At 46.5% G+C, this 20,250-nt stretch overlaps 1 protein-coding gene across 3 annotated transcripts in view; it reads left to right on the top strand.

Moving 5' to 3' along the window:
* The first annotated feature begins 10,790 nt into the window (after window positions 1–10,790).
* Ltbp1 (latent transforming growth factor beta binding protein 1) overlaps window positions 10,791–20,250 on the top strand; it is a 384,816-nt gene continuing 375,356 nt past the window's right edge. For all 3 annotated transcript variants that reach the window (XM_038319233.1, XM_038319232.1, XM_038319231.1), the window contains exons 1-2: window positions 10,791–11,595; window positions 12,577–12,647. In XM_038319233.1, coding sequence (XP_038175161.1) covers window positions 11,120–11,595; window positions 12,577–12,647 — 547 coding nt within the window. In that variant the 5' untranslated portion in view covers window positions 10,791–11,119. The remainder of the gene's footprint in view (window positions 11,596–12,576; window positions 12,648–20,250) is intronic.

Genomic DNA, 20,250 nt, shown 5'->3' with positions numbered 1-20,250 from the left:
TGTTCCCAGCCAACCTCAGCCAAATTCTTTCTACAGAACTTATCAAACCCCTGTTCAAGTTCGGGGTTAGGAAACTCTCTCCACCCTACAGAGCGCCACTGCTTGGTTTACTGGGAATGATTTATGTTGAGGAATGAAGTGGGCTTGGTAGGGCCTTGACAGCGGACAGCTAAGTGACAAGCAGGTCAGTGTCCTAGCCAGACCTCAGCTGCTGATACCTGTGACCTGCTTTCACTCTCGCTGGAACCAGGAATGTGAAAATAAAGTTGTCATCAGCGGGACGTGTGCTTAATGTGCGTGTTACACGTCCAGGGTCTGCCTGGATGGAAGGTACTGAGTTGAGAGGTAGAACAGAGAAGGCCAGTGTCTCAGGGAACTCCAGGGAGGGGAGCAGGGTGTCGGAAGGAGTGGCCGGAGGGTTGAGGCAGCAGTCTGACCTCATGTTTCTGCCCACTAGTGGAGTGTTGGGGGCTTGTTTTTCTTTCAAAGAGAAGGAAAAATTGGTGAGAAAATGTAGTTGAGACAGCCGAGGGAGTAAGCCAACACTAGTTTGAAAAAGTGAGTCTTCAAAATCCAGCAACATCGGAATTGATGTGGATTAGGGGCTGCCATCTTTATTCCCCCCTCCCCCACACACACACTTCTTTTTTTCCTTTGTGTAATACCTTCATCAGTCTGATGGGAGGCAAAGAATACATTCTGAAAACATTGCCAAGTGTTCATTTTGTGTGTGTGTGTCTCTGTGTGTTTATATGTGTGTTCACATGTATGCGTGTTCATGTGTGTAGGCACACACGTGTGAATATGTGTTGTGTGTGGTAGTCAGGGGACAACCTTGAATACTACTCCTCAGGTCCCATCCACCTTTTATTCCTCTTCCTTTCCTCTTTCTTTTTGATTTTTGGAGACTAGCTCTCTTACTGGCTTGGAGCTCACCAAGTAAGCCAGGCTTGCTGGACAGCTAGCAACAGGGATCTCCTGTCTCCACCTCCCCAGTGGTGGGATTACAGATGCACACTGGGTGCCTATGGTTCCCTCTCCCACAACTCAGGTCTTCTTTCCCACCCTCTCTGGGGCTATTGTATGAAACTTTTACCATCAATAAAAGGAATTACATAGATAATTCATATTACTAATGCTTTGAAATTTCAATAAAGAAGCAATTTCAGTAACTCAACAACTGGGGAATTTCCTTTTAAAACTGGGTCTCCATTTATATGCAACTGTATTTGGCTATAGAGAATATTATTACCCACCTGGCACTCAACCAATCTTGCAGCTGTCTGAGCATCTTTGAACTTTAATTCAATCAGAGAAACTAGGAAAATCCCCTGGATTATACGAAAGGACACAGACGTGTTTAAAACGGAGATTCCAAAGTGAAATAAAAACAAATTAGAGGACTTTGTCTGATCAAAAGACACGTGCTTTGTAGCTTTCTTTGTTGAAATGCATCTCAGTTTGGGGTATATCCAAAGTGGTTTATTTTTCCCCATTGACACAGGAATAACCCATTAAAAATTATTACTTATTTATTTGTGTGTATGCACACCCATAGGGTACAGATATGCAAACATGTCACAACATGTGTGTGTATCATGCTTGTGTGTGCACACCCATATGGTGCAGATATGCAAACGTGTCACAGCATGTGTGTGTATCATACTTGTGTGCACATACCTATATGGTGCAGAGATGCAAACATGTCACAGCATGTGTGTGTGTGTATCGAACGACAGCTTGTAGAAATCAGCTCTCTCTCCACCATCCTGGGGATTGGAATTCAGGGCATCAGGCTTGGTGGCAGTGCCTTCACCTGCTAAGTCATCTCAGGGGCCCAAAATTTCCTTTTTACCTACTTCATTGGCACAGTGAGGCTTGATGGATATTAGTGAAAGGTGTGACTAAAATTATATGGGATGTTATTTAATTGTATATCTTCATATTTAATACTGTAGAGTTCTGAATAAGAAGAAATAATAGGGAATGTGCTAGAACATATAGGCTCCGATAAGAACTTCCTAATGATGGCATCATTCACCCAGAACTGAGACCAGTCATTGGAAAACTGGTCCTCAGTGAAGCTGAAAAAACTTCTGTACATCAAGCAAATAGTTACTGTGTCAAGGAAAGGTCCACAGAATAAGAGAAGTTCTTCATCAGTTATATAACACAGAAAGAATTAATATCTAGAATACACAAAAAACTCAAAAAAATCAAGACAATGAAGAAACCAATAAAAAAAACCAAGCTCTTGATCTGAGCAGAGAGTTCTCAACAGAAGAAAGGCAAATGGCTGATCACGTTTAAAAAGTGTTCAACAGTATTAGCCATCAGAGAAATTCCATCTAAAACCACTTCGAGATTCCCTCTCTCCCAGGCAGGAGGGTTGACCTCAAGAAACAATAACAGCAAATGCTGGAAAGGATGGAGGGACATGGGAACCTTCATTCGCTCTTGGTGGGAGTGGAAACTGGAGTGGTTACTATGGAAATCAGCACAGTTGGTCCTCAAAATTCTGGAAACAGAGCTACTAGGAACAATCTGTACCCTTCTGAGTATCTACCCCGAAGATCCCATGTCCTGCTCTAGAGGTGCACGCTTATCCAATATTTATGGCTGCCCTAGTCACAGGAACTAGGAATGGATCAGCCTGGAAGCCATCAGCTGATGGGTGGAGAACAAACACATGTGATGTAGACACATCAAAATTTTATTCCACTTTAAACAGAAACAAAATTGGGAAATATGTAGGTGAGTGGATGGAGAGAGAGACAGCCACCAGAGTGAGGGAACCCAGGTCCAGAAAGGCAAGTACCTCACGTTCTCCACTGTGGGACCCTAGCTTCAAACTTCAAGTTTGTTGTGTTTAACTTGAAGTAGCTTCAGAAGCGAGGAAACTAGAAAGAAGCCTTAGGGGATGGTGTCCCCTAAAGGAGTGAGGGTAGTTGAACATAGGTAATATGGAAATAGAGAAGTGGAATACTGGGGGGGGGGTGGAAAGGTTTAAATAGGGATGTGGGAGAGATAGCGGAGAAGAGGTGGAGGGGAGGGGTAGCTAAATAAAAGAATGCATGAACTTGTCATATAGAGATACTATGTTGTAAGCCAATTTTAAAAGCATAACTTGAAAAATAATAAAATAGCTTAAAGAGCAACACCCTGAAAGGCTGGACAAGGTTGCTTATAGAAGTTATAGATTATTAAATAAAAATCTCAGGGTCAGATGTGGGATAACCCTTTTAGAGTTGTTGGCCAGGAAGACCCTAGATTCCCTCCAAAACAATACATGGGCTTGGTATTTCTCTTGGTTGTCCATCTGAACTAAATGACAAGACCCTATTGCTGAAGACAGCACACATAGTTGGTTACAAGATATAGAGAACCAAGCCTAAGCTGACGTGGAAGCTGGGTAGTGTAGCTTTCATGGCACCAGAATGTGCTATCTGGGCTTCTGGGGGAGAAAAGTCTCTGATAATCATACCTGGATGTAACTTAAAAACTACAGAACCAATACACCAGACAGAAGGTGCCCAACTGTGTGATAGTGGCACAACTGTTATAGAAGTAACCAACCATTCTGTGCTGAACTTCAGGCCCTTTCCACAAGAATGGATGCATTTATGGCACCAACCACCAGTCAAACAACAACCACACCATAACTTCACGCCTGGGAAAGTAATAGACTACAAGGAAGATCCTAGTAGTGTAAGTTTAGTTAAATTGACACAACACCAAACTAAGCATGTCCTCTCAGCAGGCCGTCTTGGTCTGTAAACATTCAAGATGAGGAAGCTGCAGTTTCTAGGTTTTGCACACACTGTTCAATCATTCCCAAACACATGTATGTGCACACACTGTTCAATCATTCCTAAACACATTTATGTGGACCCCAGAAAGGCTTTGCTAATTTCTCTATGGTCTCTGACATGACTGTGACCACACCAAACAATGCACACTCAGGAGTGCAGCCACACTTTCCCTGCTCACTCAAGGATTCCACAGCTCCTGACACAAAGCAATAATGCAGAGACACATGCCTGCTCACGGGACTGATACATGAAGACTGAACGGTCAACACTAAGCATGACATTGATTTTATCCCTTCTAAAACTTCAGGCATCTTGCAGAAGGGGTGGAAAGAAGAGATGTGGAATGCTGCCTTCTGGGCATGTTGTAGCCATTCATATCCGGAAGTCAATGCAACTGCAGTCAGCTACAATCAGTGAGCATAAGAACGGTCCTGTCAATAGACAGCTGTAAATGGAAGGGACTCCAGAGGCACAGCCCGGCCTTCTACCGGAACTGATGGATTCTAGAAACTGAAGCGTCACGGCCGTCACTGAGCCATCCATAGCAAACCCACCAAGCGCCAATGGAGAGTTTCAAACTCTCGGTCATACAGATGGCCCTGGTTAAACCCACTGGGTCTCAACCCACACATGCACAGAGAAAAGGCACTTGCAGGGGCAGGGAGCTGAGATGGGTGGGAGAGCAGGGGATGAGAGTAATAGCAGTGTTTGGTATACATGTTTGAACATTTTTTTAAAAGTTTTTAAAAGTAATTAAAAAAACTTTTTAAAGCAAGTTCTGAATAAAGGTATGTTAAAAAGAAATCTCAGTGAACACTACATTAATGACCAGATTGTTGCTAGTAACTTCCCGCTGGGTGTCACTGTCTTTTGTTATATAAAGGGCAGTAGTTCGAGGCCAGCCTGGTCTACAAGAGCTAGTTCCAGGACAGGCTCTAGAAACTACAGGGAAACCCTGTCTCGAAAAACCAAAAAAAAAAAAAAAAAAATAAAGGGCAGTGCAGATGGGGACTGCATGCGAGTCTGTGCATGGTGTACTTACAGTGCCCGCAGAGGCCAGAAGAGGGCGACAGAGCCCCCGGAATTGGAGTTATGCATGGTTGTAAACTACCTTATAGGTGCTGGGAACTAAACGCAGGTTCTCTGCCAGAGAAGGTCTTAATCCCCGAGCCAGTTCTCTGGTGCCCCTCCCCCGAGTGCTTTTTCAATGCCAGCCACACATGGCATTACTTGTCTGCCTATTACATTATCTGTACACTTTGTAGTGAAGATTCAGGACTGTCAGGGTGAGGTGCTCCTAGACAGCACACACACACACACACACACACACACACACACACACACACACGACAACACATAGGCAGCATTGACCTGCAGTCAAGTACCATAGAATTTATGTAAGTTCTATACATACATACATACATACATACATACATATATATTCATATATAATTTTAAAAAGTGGATTCTTTAGGAATTTCACATCATGCACCCCAATCCCACTCATCTTCCAGTCCTTCTATGCCCACCCTACACCCCAAGAGCCTCCCACCTCAAAAGATAAAAATAATAAAACGAAACAAAGGCCACTTTGCTTCTCCATCTTGTGTTCACTCATCATCCTAGTGGCACTGGGAGCTACAGTGTGCCACGCAGTAGACCCTTTGCCCAGACAGCTTTACTGACAATGGTTCGTCGCAATGAGTCATCGGTCTGGTCCAGCCGGGTAGTGGTGGCGCACACCTTTAATCCCAGCACTCGGGAGGCAGAGGCAGGCGGATCTCTGTGAGTTCGAGACCAGCCTGGTCTACAAGAGCTAGCTCCAGGACAGGCTCCAAAGCTGCAGAGAAACCCTGTCTCGAAAAAACCAAAAAAAAAAAAAAAAACCAAAAAAAAAAAAAAAAAAAAAAACCAAAAAAAAATCTGTCTGGTCCAAGGCCTCTGGCTTCTGCTACTCCATCAATGCTGGACCCTCACCTAGACTTCTCTCAAATATCCAGCTGTTGCCCCAAGTCATGGAGATCCTGCAGCTATAGCTCAGGAGGACCAGTTCCTTCATACGCCCCTGCAGGTTACAGATGGGATAGATGTTGGGGTGTGCCCAATCAAAGCCCTGGCTGTCTGTCTGGGTGGTAGCTGAGTTGGTCAGCCCAGGCCTCCATTGGGACTCCTTCCCTCAGGTGAGGGGTGGAGCCAGCCCCCCCAACCCATCAGGACCAGCTCGCTGGCAACCACACCACCACTGGCACTACCATGGTTTGTGGAAGAGCAGAGGCAGCTTTCAGAGTGCAGTGGTTCATGCCCATGTCGCTGGGGCTACCTCTCCTGTTGCCTACGCCACCAGGGCTGGCAAGGGGCGGGGCTTGCTCAGCACAACCCTCAGACATCAACATGGCTTTAGGGGTATCACATGGCCTTTGGTGATAACATGGGCCACGGACATCAACATAGACCCCACCTGTGGTATGACTAAGGAGCCAGAGGAAGCTCCTGACTGCAGCTCAGGCCCAGAAGTCATTATAGCCTCTTCTCTCCCTCCCTCTCTCCCTCCCTCCCTCCCTCCCTCCCTCCCTCCCTCCCTCCCTCCCTCGCTCCCCTCCTCCTTGTTATTTTTCTAAAATGCTGACCTTACAGGCATGTATCACCATGCTCAGCTTTCTGTTCATGTTTCTTGTTTCCTTTCCTCTTTCTTTAGCTCTATCTGGGCCCATCTTCATTCCTCAATCCTTTGCCTTTCCTCTCCTTTGGCTCATCCTTGTTCTATTCTCATTGCACCCTTTGCCCATCCTTGTACTATGTATCTTTTCCCATCTAACTGTATCTCTCTCTCCTCTCTCTCTCTCCTCTCTCTCTCTCTCTCTCTCTCCTCAGCTTTCTTCTGTTGAGCTAATGAAATACTTTGGATAATAAACTTACAAGTGAAAAGGTTTGCAGTTTATGGATTTGGAAGAACCGGTCCATGATTCCTCTTGGTCTCTGTTGAGACAGCGCATCATCATCATGGCAGGCGTGTGTATCAGACCAAGCTTCTCATCTCGTGACTCAGGAAGTCAAAAGAGCAGCAGGAAGAGATCATGGTCCCACAATTGCTCTTGAAGGCACACCCCCAATGGCACTGGACTTCCCACAAAGCTGCTTCTGCTAAGGGTTCCATCACCTCCCTGTAACACCACACTGGGGACCAAGCCATTAAGATATGGGTCTTTGGAAGGTACTCATGCAAATCGTAGCATCCCACTTCCCTTCCTCTGTCCCTCGGCCTCCCTCTTCACGTGGAGTACAGACTCATGACTTTTTGACAGCTGTCCCTTCCCCTCGCCTTTCCTTTTCTCTTTCTAGGAATTTCTTGATGAGACTAGAGAGGATAGAGTTGGGGCAGGGGGCCCATGAAATCCTTGGCTGGAGAAAACACGTGTGGAAGCAGTTTTTTTTTTTTTAAATCACAGGCAGCCACAAAATTTGATTTGTAGCTAATCCTAAATGTAGGAAAAGATTTTCAATTACAACACTCATAAAATGCAGAGATGAGGGAACCTGGCTGCATTCTGAGTTTGACTAATAGTCTCAAAGTGCTTTGAAATGTTTGCCATTTGCCAGCCTCTCTCTCTTCCCTCATCTTCAAACCCACGGTTTTAACGGGAAACGTGATCCTCTTTTCTGATTCATTTACACTTAGCTCATCTGAGTATTGTTTTCTAAAAACCATCTGAAGTCCAAGAAGTTTTATGAGATCTTTAAAGGCTTGATTTTTGAACAAGGAAGTTGTGTCCTGCCAACATAAATGGACCTTGAACCCTAGAGGGGTTTGGGACCAGGGTCTGTGGCATTAAGCTGGGTTGAGACTTGGCAATGGCTGATCTCAATCCCTGACAGAAACTGGGCTTTCACTTTTGGGATTAATAGTGAGTTCAGTGTTTGAGATGAGCAGCCGTGTGATATTACACGGGGAGCGTAGCGCAATTCTCGAGGATTATCTTCCTAGTTATGTAAATAACAAGAGACTTGTATGGGAAACTGTGACTTGGCTGTCATCTGCCAGCAGCCCCACTCAGGGGCTGCATAGACTTGTATATTCATGGTTGTGTAGACACACATATGCTCTAGCATGTGTATGGGTTCCGAGGGATGGTGTGAACATTCCCACTGGAGATTACTCATGCAGGAGGTTATAAATTGGCTGAAGCTATATCAGGAGTGCCCCTCCCTCCCCCCACAGCTGTCAAGGGAAAGAAAGATTGCTTTGCATATTTTCAATGGTAGAAAAGACATTTGTAATTTTGTTTTTTTGGTGTGTGCATGGTATATGTAAGTGGTGTGTGTGTGTGTGTGTGTGTGTGTGTGTGTGTTCGCATGTATGCTTGCCTTTATGTTTGTTCAGACGCCAGAGGAGGACATTGGATGTTCCATGTTAACATTTCTGCCTCATTCAGTGAGACAGGGTCTCTCACTGAACCTGGAGCCAGGTGGGTGGCCAGCAAGTCCTAGAATTCCTCTTGTTCCCTTTCCCCTCCCCTACAGTTCTGGGGTTACCAACTCATGTGACCATGTTCTGTTTTTGTTGCTGGGGATTTGAACTCAGGTCCTTGTGGTTGCCCAAAAGGTGCTCTTACCTTCTGAGCTCTCTCTCTAGGAAACACTTTCCTGTGGAATCAAAGAGCCAAAATAAAAGCCAGTTCCATTGCAAATATAACCTTCCGATGATCTGGAAACAGAAATCCAGACAGGTGGAATGATATGCTCAAAGTAGCAAGGTTAGGTCCCGAGAGTCTGCTTTCAACTGTGACCTCTGCAGACAGCTGCTTCTCCTGTCCTGGAAGCAGTGCTGGCATATGTCATCCATCCATCCTGGTCCTGGGAGACATTTTGCCAGAAAGGTCCATCCATTCCTGAAGACCAGTAAAGGCTTCTTGCTGGCGATGCAGTCCTGAGTCATTTTTGAGCTTCCTTTGTCAACCCTCTTCCTTGCTTCTCACGCTCCGGCCTCCCTTATCAAAATGCTCTCAGCCTTGCCTCACGCTTCCTTCTCCACAGCCTGTGCACTGCAACTGGCTGCTTAGAAAAATCCCTGTCTGACACACACAATTGTCATGGGCAGGTTTGGATTGCAGCTGTGAAATGGATTTCTGTTGTGAATTGAACATACGATGACAAAGAATTATTGGCTCTACTATGATATAGGATCATGGAAATCAAATCCTGCCCTGTGAGATTTCTGTTATTTTTCTCTAAGTGTTACTTAATTCAGTTGTTTTTCTTCTTAAATGCTTTATTTAGATCTTGTTTCTCCAACCAGATAGTTTCCCTTAACACAAAGTCTTTGTGCTTTGGGATACTTTGTAGCTCCAGAGAGATACGAGGATGTTGTGTATCTGTGCATTGGGCACAGCAGGGCCTTGACAGACATTTCCTCCCTTGTCTTGTGGTTTTCGTTGATGCAGACATGAGACAGTGTCTTGACCCTCCTCCGGTTCACTTTGACCTGGCTCTGAGGCTGAACTGAAATTATTCTGTACAGAGGGACAAACTGTGAGGGCTAGAGGGACTTTTTGCCCCGTCGCTATGTGATGAGGCAGCAGGGTTTCTGAGAGTAGAGGCGATAGGCCTGAGCCCTGTGATAACTGGAAATCATTTTAGGCCGGGCCAGGTCTACTTCTTGGATGACAGTGGCTCTAGCACAGTGCTCTTGAAGGAAGTCGGTGTTCAGGTAGCTGACCTTGAGGCCCGGTCCTATTTAAGTCAAACACCAGTATTTCTGCAATGTACTGTATTTCCTCAACTTGAAACGACTTTTTCATCATCAATGGTTCTTAAATCATTCTCACTTGCTACCACTTGACCCAAGCTGGTAGCAATTAAAAAAAAAAGGGAATCAAAATTATGAATATGAGAGAAAACAAAAGCCTGGGGAAAATCCTTCTTAATTTATGATTTTAAAATTTGTCTCTTTTATACGCATCACTGTTTTGTCTGCTTGTGTGTGTGTGTGTGTGTGTGCGTGCGTGCATGCGTGTGTGTGTGTGTGTGTGTGTGTATGGGTTTTCAGAAGAGGGCCTCACATCCCCTGGAACTGGAGTTATAGATGGTTGTGAACCAATCTGTGGGTGCTGGGAATCTAATCCAGGTTTTCTGAAAGAGCAGCCAGTGCTCTTAACCACTGAGCTAGTTCTACAGGCTTTTTTCTTTTTTTATATACAGCTATTATCAAGGACTTTAGATTTCAGGCATGGAATAACAGCATGCTTTTTGTTGATAACATTGTTCTAATTTAGACGTTAGCAGTAAAGATGTCATTTCCCGGTTTTCTCCAAAACTCTCTTTCACCGCTTCTCCTTCCTCCCCCCCCCCCCCCCCCCCCACGCCATACACACGTGAGGAATACTAAAAGCTCCACTCTGTGAGGACCACCGCCAGGGCAGCCTCTGCGGCTTTCTTCTTCATCTACACGGGCGCCCCCTGCTGCCTGCCCTGCATTCTCGACCTTCCAATACCAGAACTAGGGTACCACCAAGTCACCCAGTGTCATCCTAAAGAGAACCTTCCTTTTGATCCAGTGGACAGTTCAGCCTAGTTCGGATAGCCCTTTCTGGGGCCCGACCTAGTGTTTTAATCCGGCTCTTGCCGACAGTATCCGAGGAAACTCGGGGAAGAAAGTTCCTGAACTTCAAATTGTATTAGCCCAAATCTATAGGGCTGCGAAAAGGAAAGGGCCGTTCTGGCACCTTGCTGAGCTTTTTATCTTCTCTAGGGACTGGGGGCCGAGGACTCGGGGAGCAGGGACCTCAGTCCACCCGACCCACAGCCCTAATCTCTGGATGCAGAGAGTGGTGGCTCGTTTTCGGGCTCATCTCAAGCTTTCCCCAATTAGGATTTGCTGCCTGACGTCACGTCTGCCTCAGATTGGCTGTTCAGATCTGACACACGGCTCCACCGGGGCGAAGAAACTTTTAAAAGACTTTGCAGCCGGGGCTGCCTCCGAGCGTCCAGCGCTCACGATCTTCCTCTCCCACCCTCGCAGGTCGGCGCCTGTGGCACCCCGACTGCACCCCGCGACGCCCCGGCTGAGCCAGGGGACCCTTACCTTGGGCAGCCCGCGCCCCTCCCCTACTCTCCACCCCAACTCCCGCCCCCTGCTCGCCACCGCTCCCGGCTGGGGTCCGCTGCCTTTCTGCGGCCCGCAAAGTTCCCTCCCCAGCGGCCACCCAATCGGCCTCCACCCCGCTGCGCGTCCCGGCTCTCCGCAGAGTCCTTGGGGAAAAGGAGCGAGTGCGCCGGGGCAGAGTGAGAGGCGCGGCCGGAGACTGCCCGCGATGGCGGGAGCCTGGCTCAGGTGGGGACTCCTGCTCTGGGCAGGGCTACTAGCGTGGTCTGCGCACGGCCGGGTGCGGAGGATCACGTACGTGGTGCGCCCGGGCCCGGGGCTGGCGGCTGGATCCTTGCCTCTGGCTGGGCCCCCACGGACTTTTAACGTCGCGCTGGACGCCAGGTACAGCCGCAGCTCATCGGCCACCTCCAGCCGCTCTTTGGCCGGGCCCCCAGCCGAGCGGACCCGGCGCACCAGCCAGCCGAACGGCGCGGCCCTACCCGGACTGCGATCACCGCTGCCACCCGAGCCGGCGCGTCCGGGGGCTCCCGGCCGGCAGCTCCACTCTAAGGCCGGTGCTCAGCCGGCGGTCACCCGCTTCGCCAAACATGGCAGGCAAGTCCTGCGCTCCAAAGTGCAGCAGGACACCCAGAGCGCCGGGGGCTCCAGGCTGCAGGTTCAGCAGAAGCAACAGCTGCAGGGGTAAGCCCACTCTTTGCCCGCCTCGCGCGCGGGGACCCGCCGGGGCTCGGGGATTGTCTCCTCCCCACGGGGGGCGCTGCGGGAAGGGGCGAGCGCGGGGGAAGCCCGCTCCCTTTTACTGGCGTTTAACTCCGAGTGCATTGTTAAGGAGCTGCGGGGGAAACACAAAAGGCATTTATTTCTTCCCCGGGGCGTAACCTCCTGTGCGCAAACCCTTCTGCTCCTAGACTATGGGCGTAAACATGAAGTCACTAGAGCTTAATCCCAAGGCATCAATTAAACTTCTTGCAACTCGGTTTTTATTTTGGTTTACCTAATGAAAAAGGGATTGTGAGTGAAAGTTGGCTTTTAAGACCCAGCTCTCCTTGGGCATACTGGAAATTGTAGACTTGGATTTCCTGGCACCTGTGGGGTCGGCTGTCCTACGGTGGTAGGGGGTCAGGGTTAGTGAGACTCAGTATGGACAGCGGTGGGGCTTGGAAAGTTTGTTATTCGGTATCCTTACTGCACAGCTTTCTCCCCATCAATCACAAGTTGTGAGGGCGACTTAATTTGGACATTTGACTTTTCTCCCTCTTCAAGGCTGGATCCCCTGGGTATGATTTCATTTGTGTGTGTGTGTGTGTGTGTGTGTGTGTGTGTGTGATTCTCTCTGAATCAAAGTGACCCAGAGAATATGCAGAATACATTTGACTCTGTTTTAATTTGGGGATTCAGAGAGTCATTAATTTGGAGGTTTGGATTTATTCTCTATGCCCTTGGTACGCAGGCCTTTTGGTTCCTCCATCCTTCGCAGGTGAATGAATGGTCCCTTAGTGTTTCCACTTGGGCAGCTTTGGGTTGGGCATCCCGAGTATTCTTAGAGCTCTCTCTAATCCAGAGGAATGCGGAAGCAAGAGACTGGCTTTTCAGGAACGCTCTGAAAGCTTGAATCTTTGGGAGGGGAGCATCGCTGGACTCAGGGGTCTCGTTTTGTTTCAGGATCAATGTCTGTGGAGGGCAGTGCTGCCATGGCTGGAGTAAGGCTCCTGGCTCTCAGAGGTGCACCAAACGTAAGTTGCTGTACTCACAGCGGCCTTGCACAACGGGCCAGGTGGGGCTGTATGTGTGCATGGGGAGCAGGGTGGGGGGGGGCTCTACAGGAGCCTCTTAAAGAGGCAGGTACTGCCCTCAGGAAGTTGTAATCTGAAATACAGTCCACCTGCAGCCTGTATAGCCATCGAGGAAGGACTGGGTTAGACAGGTCCACCCAGCCAGTGTTTTCTGCACTCAACGCAGGCGTTCATCACTGCCTCACTTGAGTCAAGTGCTGGGGGGGCGCGGGGGGGGGGGGGAGGAGGAATCCCGTTTGAGGGTAGTCTGTGTGCTAGAACCAATACGATTAATTTAAACATGCCGCCAACCAGTAAGAAGCATTCTTTTCGAGACCCTTGCCTGGAATCCGGCAGGGAGAGTTGCTGTGCTGGGGACTGAGTTGAAGGGTACCCAGGTGCTGAGCAAGCTCTTTCCCAATGAGCTGTTAGTACACTGTGCATCAATATACAGAGCCACACACTCCCCGCCCACACCTTTCTGGAATTACAGACCTAATCTAAGCAGGCCCAACATTCTGAGAAGAGCCACCCACATCCTCCATCTCTGAGGTCCAGTTCTTTTCCAGAATCTTCCTGCACGTGGGGTTTTCCCAGTTAATATGCAGGCTTAATGATATTATTTTATTAGTAATACACATAGATTTGAGAACACTGAAGAATATTCCTTATAAATATTGTAAAGTAAAGATGAAGCTAAATGTATACTGAGGTCCCCTTGACAAGTTAGCTGAGAATAAAAAAAATACTTCCATTCTAGAAAAAGTAAGCATTAAAATTTAAAAAAAATTAAAAAAATTATGTGTATGAATGAATGTTTTAGCTGCATGTATGTCTGTGTGCTATGTATGTGCTTAGTACATGTAGAGACCAGAAGAGGGTGTCAGATCCCCGAGAACAAGAGTTCTAGATGGTTGTGAGCCATCATGTTGCTGCTGAGACCTGAAGCCAGGTTCTCTGCAAGAGCAGCCGGTGCTCTTAACCACGGAATCATGTCTAGCCCCCAAAGTAAGCATTTTCTGTTCTTCTTGTAGCGCTTGAGCTATTGTTGTATGGACTGGAGTTGTCCAAAATTCCAGCTGCTACTGATATATAAGAAAACTCAGCAATGCGCCTTGCATATTAGTATGGGTTATATAACTCCGATGGAGGAGTAAAGACTTGATGCAGTCATTCTGGTGACCCTGTTTGTTGAAAAATACCTTTAGTTCATGAAGTAAACAGAGGGGTTTTAAGCAGATAAAAAAAGACCCATCTCTGTGTTTTATGGGTTGGGCTGTGATCAGGAGTAATGACTGACTTAAGACCTTCTGAGGGCCAAACTCCAGCTGCTAGATCAGAAATTCATTGGCTTGTAGGCATTGTAAATTATACACATATTCATCCATATATATTATATATATATTTTAGACCAGGTTGACCTCGAACTCACAGAGATCTATCTGCCTGCTTCTGTGCTGGGATTAAAGGTGTGTGCCATCACTACCTGGCTCTATTTTTCTGTTCTTAGCTTCTTAGATTATACTTGACAGAATTAACAGATGTGGCAGCAAGTTATCCTGTGTTAGGATTGCTTCTCCCAGTAACTGCATCTCCCTCAGAGCTGCTAAGACAGGTTTGGCCTGCAGCATGGTGGGTAACCCTCTGTGACAGCCCCAAGGCAGAGAGGTATTGCTGTGTGAAGGCTGAACACATAGGGTATAAGCTGGGGAGATAGCTTGCTTGGTGAAGTGTTTGTCATGCAAGCATAAGGACCCAAGTTCAATCCCTCGAACCTGCCTGAAACAGCTGGGAGACAAAGACAAGTGGCTCCCTGGAGCTTGCTGGCTAGTCAGTCTGGCCTCATTGGTGAGTTCCAGGCCAATGAGAGACTCTCTCTCTCTCAAAAAAAAAAAAAAAAAAAACCAAAGTGGAGGGCTTCTAAGGAATGCCATTCAAGGTTGACCTGTGGTCCCTATGTGCACAGCACACACGTGCACATGTACTGGTACACATGTCCACCCATACAAACACTCACCCACTCACCCCACACACATACAAACCAACAGAGCCTGCTGCTTCATGCTGTGGGGTTTCATGGAGATATCTTGGCAAACTGCAGGGTTTGCCTTTTCTGAAGAGGGGACAGCCTCAGAGATCCCCTTTTCTGGTGGTGCAGAGTTCCTAAGAAGTCCTAGGAAGAAACTACCTGGCCGCTGGAGAGATGGCTCAGTGGTTAAGAGCACTGACTGCTCTTCCAGAGGTCCTGAGTTCAATTCCCAGCACCCACATGGCAGCTTACAACTGTCTCCAGTTCCAGGGGACCTGATACCCATGGTAAATAACCAATGCACATAAGATAGATAAATAGATAGATAGATGGATAGATGACACCCATGGCAAATAACCAATGCACATAAAGTAGATAGATAGATTAGAGATAGATAGATAGATAGATAGATGATAGAATAGATAGATAGATAAAAAGAAACTACCTTGATAGTGAGCATTTAAATCATGGCTTACTGCTTCTCCAGGCCAGGGAGGTAAGAACATGTGTCTGCCTGTGTGTAGCTGGCTTTGCTCCCTGCAGCTCTAGAGGGAGGGGTCACTTGTGGGTTGAGAGAGTTAGGGCTGCACAGTTGTGGGTGGACCTAGAGGAAGTGGCTGTACTTTGTTTGTCTCATGATACCTGTGACATACACCTCGGACTCTGGGTTCATTTTTCCTTCTGGCTCTGCGGATGACGCTGTAGATGACACCACTGTCCATCCTAGTGTTTTTCTGATCAGTGCCAGAAACGCCAATCACAACTCCTTCCAGGAATAGTTGTGTTGCTGAAACAGAGCCCGGGCAGCTGAGTACACCATTCAAAGCATAGCATCTATGAGAAGAGTGCTTTTAAAGTTATTACTTTTATTTATGTGCTTATTTTTTATTTTATAGCGATACATATGTATGTATGTGTGTGTATGTATGTATGTATGTGTATGTATGTATGTATGTATGTATGTATATATGTATATGGGGGAGATAAATGATCATGAAGTCCAAGAGAGGGTGTCAGATCCCCTTGGCTTACAAGGTAATTAGTTCTAAGTAGCCCCGTGTGGGTGAACCTGGGTCCTCTGGAAGAGCATCAATTGCCCTTAACTACGGAGTCATCTCTCCAGTCCAGAGATGGGTGATTTTAATGGGAATCTTCTTGTAAGTGTGTCCTGAAAGATGAAGGAACCAGTGTCTTTAGACAGGACCCCCAGAGTTAACATTGGTCCCAGAGTTAACATTGGATTCCGCTTGTATCCAGGGATGAGCTGCATGAGGCCAGAAAGGCCTTAGGTTTAGAAGACCCGTGTTCAAATGCTGAACTCTTCACCAGCTGTGTGGCTATGTACCTGGTCTCTCCAATTCTACATTTTCTTCTACAGAAATAAATAAACTAAAACCAGGCTCCCCTGTTGGATTGTTGAAGGTGTCAAAGTGAAAAGAATGGGTGGAAAGTCATGCCAAGACCAGAGACTCTTAGAGTTTAGTTTTATATCAAGTCAAGTAAACTCTCACTTATATATTACATGACTTTCTTCTTTCCCTGTGTATTATTATTATTATTATTATTATTATTGTAATATGGATTTTCCTTTCCCAACTACACTGTGTATCTATTATGTCTGGGGCCAAATGTTTGGGCCAAACAAGTGTTTGGGACTTTGATTTTATTTGAATATGTGTTTATATATAAAGAGATGTGTTTGTATATATGCTTTATATATAACCTGAAGGTAATTTTACACAGCATTTTCAGTGTGCTCGCAGTTTGACTGGACTGTTTCCATGAAGTCAGGTATGGAATTTTCCACTTGTGGTGTCTGATTGGTACTCGGAAAGTTTTGAATTTGGAATTTGAGGCTAGAGATGCCCAATCTGTCTTCCTTTAAAGTTATTGTGTTGTTGTGTACCTTCGAATGATTTATTTTGAGATGACCTTACAGAAGACTAAATATGCAGCGTGGGGAGGTGACTCAGTCAATAAAGTTCTGTGCAAACATGAGGAACAAGGTTCTGATCTTTGGTGCTTGAAGCTGGGCATGGAGTTGTGAGCCTGTGCCCGGATCCGGGGAGGTGGAGACAGTGGATACGTGGAGTTTGTTGGCTAGTTTGTCTAGACAAAGTGGTGACCTCCGGGTTCAGGAAAGTCAGTTTCTCAAAAAACAAACAAACAAACAAACAAACAAACAAACAGTGGAGAACAAGTGAGGGAGACATCTACCTCTGGCTTCTATGTCCACTCGTAGACACGTGTGCAAACTTACACTTACCCAAGTCCACACATGCATGTGAACTTGTGCATGCATGAAACGTTCAATACCGTCTCTAGCTCTCTTTGTGTTAGAGCTTGCTGCTCAGGGGACAGTACTTTAAAGTATTTGTAAAATGGATGGGAGGAGATAGGAAGCATCTTTTCACCAATTTCCACAGTGAGATGACTTCAGTAAATACTCAGGTGACAAAATGAATTGATGTGCGGATCCCTTTCTCTTTTTATCCTTAATTTGTCGAGATAGGACAACTACTTGAATGTACTTGAATGTAATTTATTATGCAAGAGATAGGACACTGTACTTGAATGTAATTTATTATGCAAGAACACAAAGCCAGCGATGTGTCGACATCACCAAGTGTATGGGTAGATTGCAGTGCACAACCCATGGTATTCGATAGTTCCCATACTTGAAGGATAATTTAAAGGGTTTACATAGGTTATGTCAACTGAGCCAGAAGAATCTCTGCACGGGGGTTGGATGTGTTTGTGGTCTTCACTGTTTGATTAATTCAGTGAAGAAAATAATGCATTCCTTTGGGCCAGCTTGGATTGCTTTGAGTTGATTGAAATTTAATTTAAATGTACCATGGGTAAATGCTTCAGAAGATGGAAGATTTAGTGAACCTTAAATTGCAAACCAGAGATGAGAAGCACGCAGGCAGCAGATCCACACAGGGCAAAGAATGCCTCTGTGCAGGCCACCATGGTGGTCCGGGGCTCCAGCCACAGTCCCTGTGTGGGGATGCCAAATTGCATGTTATTGCTGCTTTTCCACACAGACAGACAGACAGACTGACTGACACACGCACGCACGCACACACACACACACACACACACACACACACACACACACGCACACACACACTCACCGCCTGTCTGTGTAGTGTCTCTGGGAGTTGTAGTCATAGCATGGGCTATGTCTTTCCAGCTATTGGGGACTGTTGGTAGTGATCAAGCGACGGTATCCCATGTGTTCTCCTTCCAATGACAACGTTTGTAGGATTTTGTGGCTTAAGGGACTGTCCTCGGAGTGGAAACATTAAACCCCTGGTGTGTGACATTTTCCCCTCCTCGTTTTTGCATTTTTCCCCTTTGTCTAAACTACCCCATCGTTGTTTCTTCTAGTCTTTTTTTGTCTCTATGTTTTTCCAGAGTTAATGTGGCTCAGAGACCAACTTTGCCAGCGGGTTCAGATCTAATGAGGAGGCTGAATGTGGGAACAGAAAACACAAAAGAATAAAGGCTAGGAGAGTGGAGTGGGGCTGGCAGGGTGAGGCAGAGGGAAGAGGAACGATGGCAGACAGGACTCCAAGCGGGTGCCTGGCACGTTGCAGACCTTTGTAAATGCATGCATGGTTCTTTTATTTATTTAACGGATATCTGTTTAGTTTTTACCGTGTGCCAGGCTCTATGAATAGGGGAGAGATGCAGCCAGCTGCAGGGAGTACAGAGTCTGGTTTTGCTCACAGAGCTCATGTCACATCAAATGACTTGTTCTCTCCTTAGGAAGGAACAGAAAATCGATATTCCATTGCTTTTCCATTGGCGTTCAGCCCATGCTGGGGGCGGGGGTACGAACCAAACCAAACCAAAAACATAAAGGAAAAAGAAAAGAAAAAAAAATCTGAAAACCAACCCTAGAAAGGGTTACTGAGTTCCATGCAGAGGAGATCTAGATATTTAAAATCTCAGTGTCAGAGGCTGCGGTCAGTGGCATCACTCAGGAGGGTGTGGCTGGTGGAGGGTGAGTGACTGTGAGGGCACCCTCAGGCTGTCTCCTGTCCCCTTTGGCTTGGCTCACTAGCCCAGCATGAGAGAGAGAGAGGCCCGGATGATCACACGTTTTATCGCAGCCTCAGGCCTGCCGTGGACCATTGACAGCTGCTTTGCCAATACATCTGCCGCAAAGTTTACCATAGCAGCTGCTGGGAGGGCTATCCTGTCTGTGTCCTCAGCCTTGACCCCAGTCCTGGGAGCTGGGGTGGGAGGCTAGGCTGGGAAATCCTGTCATGTGGCACAGACACCGAAGAGAAGGGGGAGAGACCCCGGGGTCAAGTTCACAAGGGGTCAAATATGTGTTCTCAACACTAGTTAAAACAAACATTTAGGAACCATAAATTCTGTGCTGTGGTAGTGCTTAAGTCTTCCTGGTGAAGCGCCCCTCCAGCCCCGCCTGGTCTGTGCAGCACCCGCTCCCAGGCTGCTCTACAATGCTGACGCTTCCTAACTCTGCTGCAAGACCTTTGCCAGCCACGGGACTATGCTATTTCTGACTCTGTCATTCATGGTTGAGACTATCCCAGGCACACTCAAATCCATTCCAATATATAGATGATATTGTCTTAAAATGCACATTTTCCTTCCAAGTGTTGGCAAGGAAGGAGTCAGGATGACCGTGAGCTTGAGGGCTATGTCACCCCTCTTAACCTTTGACCCTATTAGGTCATACAAGGAGCAGGTGTGGTTAAGGTAACACATTACAGTTACAGGATTTTTTTTTTTTTTAAATCTTCGCGCCCTGTGAATCTACTTTTTATTATTTTTATTTTATAAATTTTATTATTATGTATTTATAATTCATATATATTATACATTTTATTTACTAAAACCATGGGGTTTATTGAGGCAGCAGGCATGGTCTGTCACCTTGTTGTAGTGGCAATCAGTGTTTTTACTATCTAAATTGGCTCCCCGGTTTTCCAAATTACATTTAGTGCGCCCCACTGGAACAAAACCACGCACTCTGAACTAGCAACAGCAACAGCAACAGAAACTTATTGTCTCACGGTTTTGGTGGCCAGAAGCAGCAAATCAAGGGCTGATAGGGCTGGCTCCTTCTAAGGACCTCTCCCATTGCATGCCACCGTTTCCTACTGTGTGTCTACACACGGCCTCATTCTGCTTATGCCTTTTGTTGTGTCCAAAGTCCCAATTCATATAAGAATTCCACTGAGGCTGGAGAGAAGGCTCAGAGGTTAAGAGCACTGGCTGTTCTTCCAGAGGTCCTGAGTTCAATTCTCAGCAGTCACATGGTGGCTCACAACTATCTATAATCAGATCTGGTGCCCTCTTCTGGCCTGCAGTCATACATGCAGACAGAACACTATATACAGTTCTTAAAAAAAGAAAGAAAAAGAATACGACTATCACCCACTTTCCTTTGCCAGTCCCAGCGAAGATCCTCCCTTCAAATCAGCTCACAACTCATAGGTACCAGTAGTTAGGATTTCAACTTATCTTTTTGGGGTCGGGAGAGGGGATCCC

This window comes from Arvicola amphibius, chromosome 2 (genome assembly GCF_903992535.2).
Source record: "Arvicola amphibius chromosome 2, mArvAmp1.2, whole genome shotgun sequence".
NCBI lineage: Eukaryota > Metazoa > Chordata > Mammalia > Rodentia > Cricetidae > Arvicola > Arvicola amphibius.
Note: the sequence above shows the minus strand (reverse complement) of the source record. Positions and strands in the feature narration are given on the sequence as shown.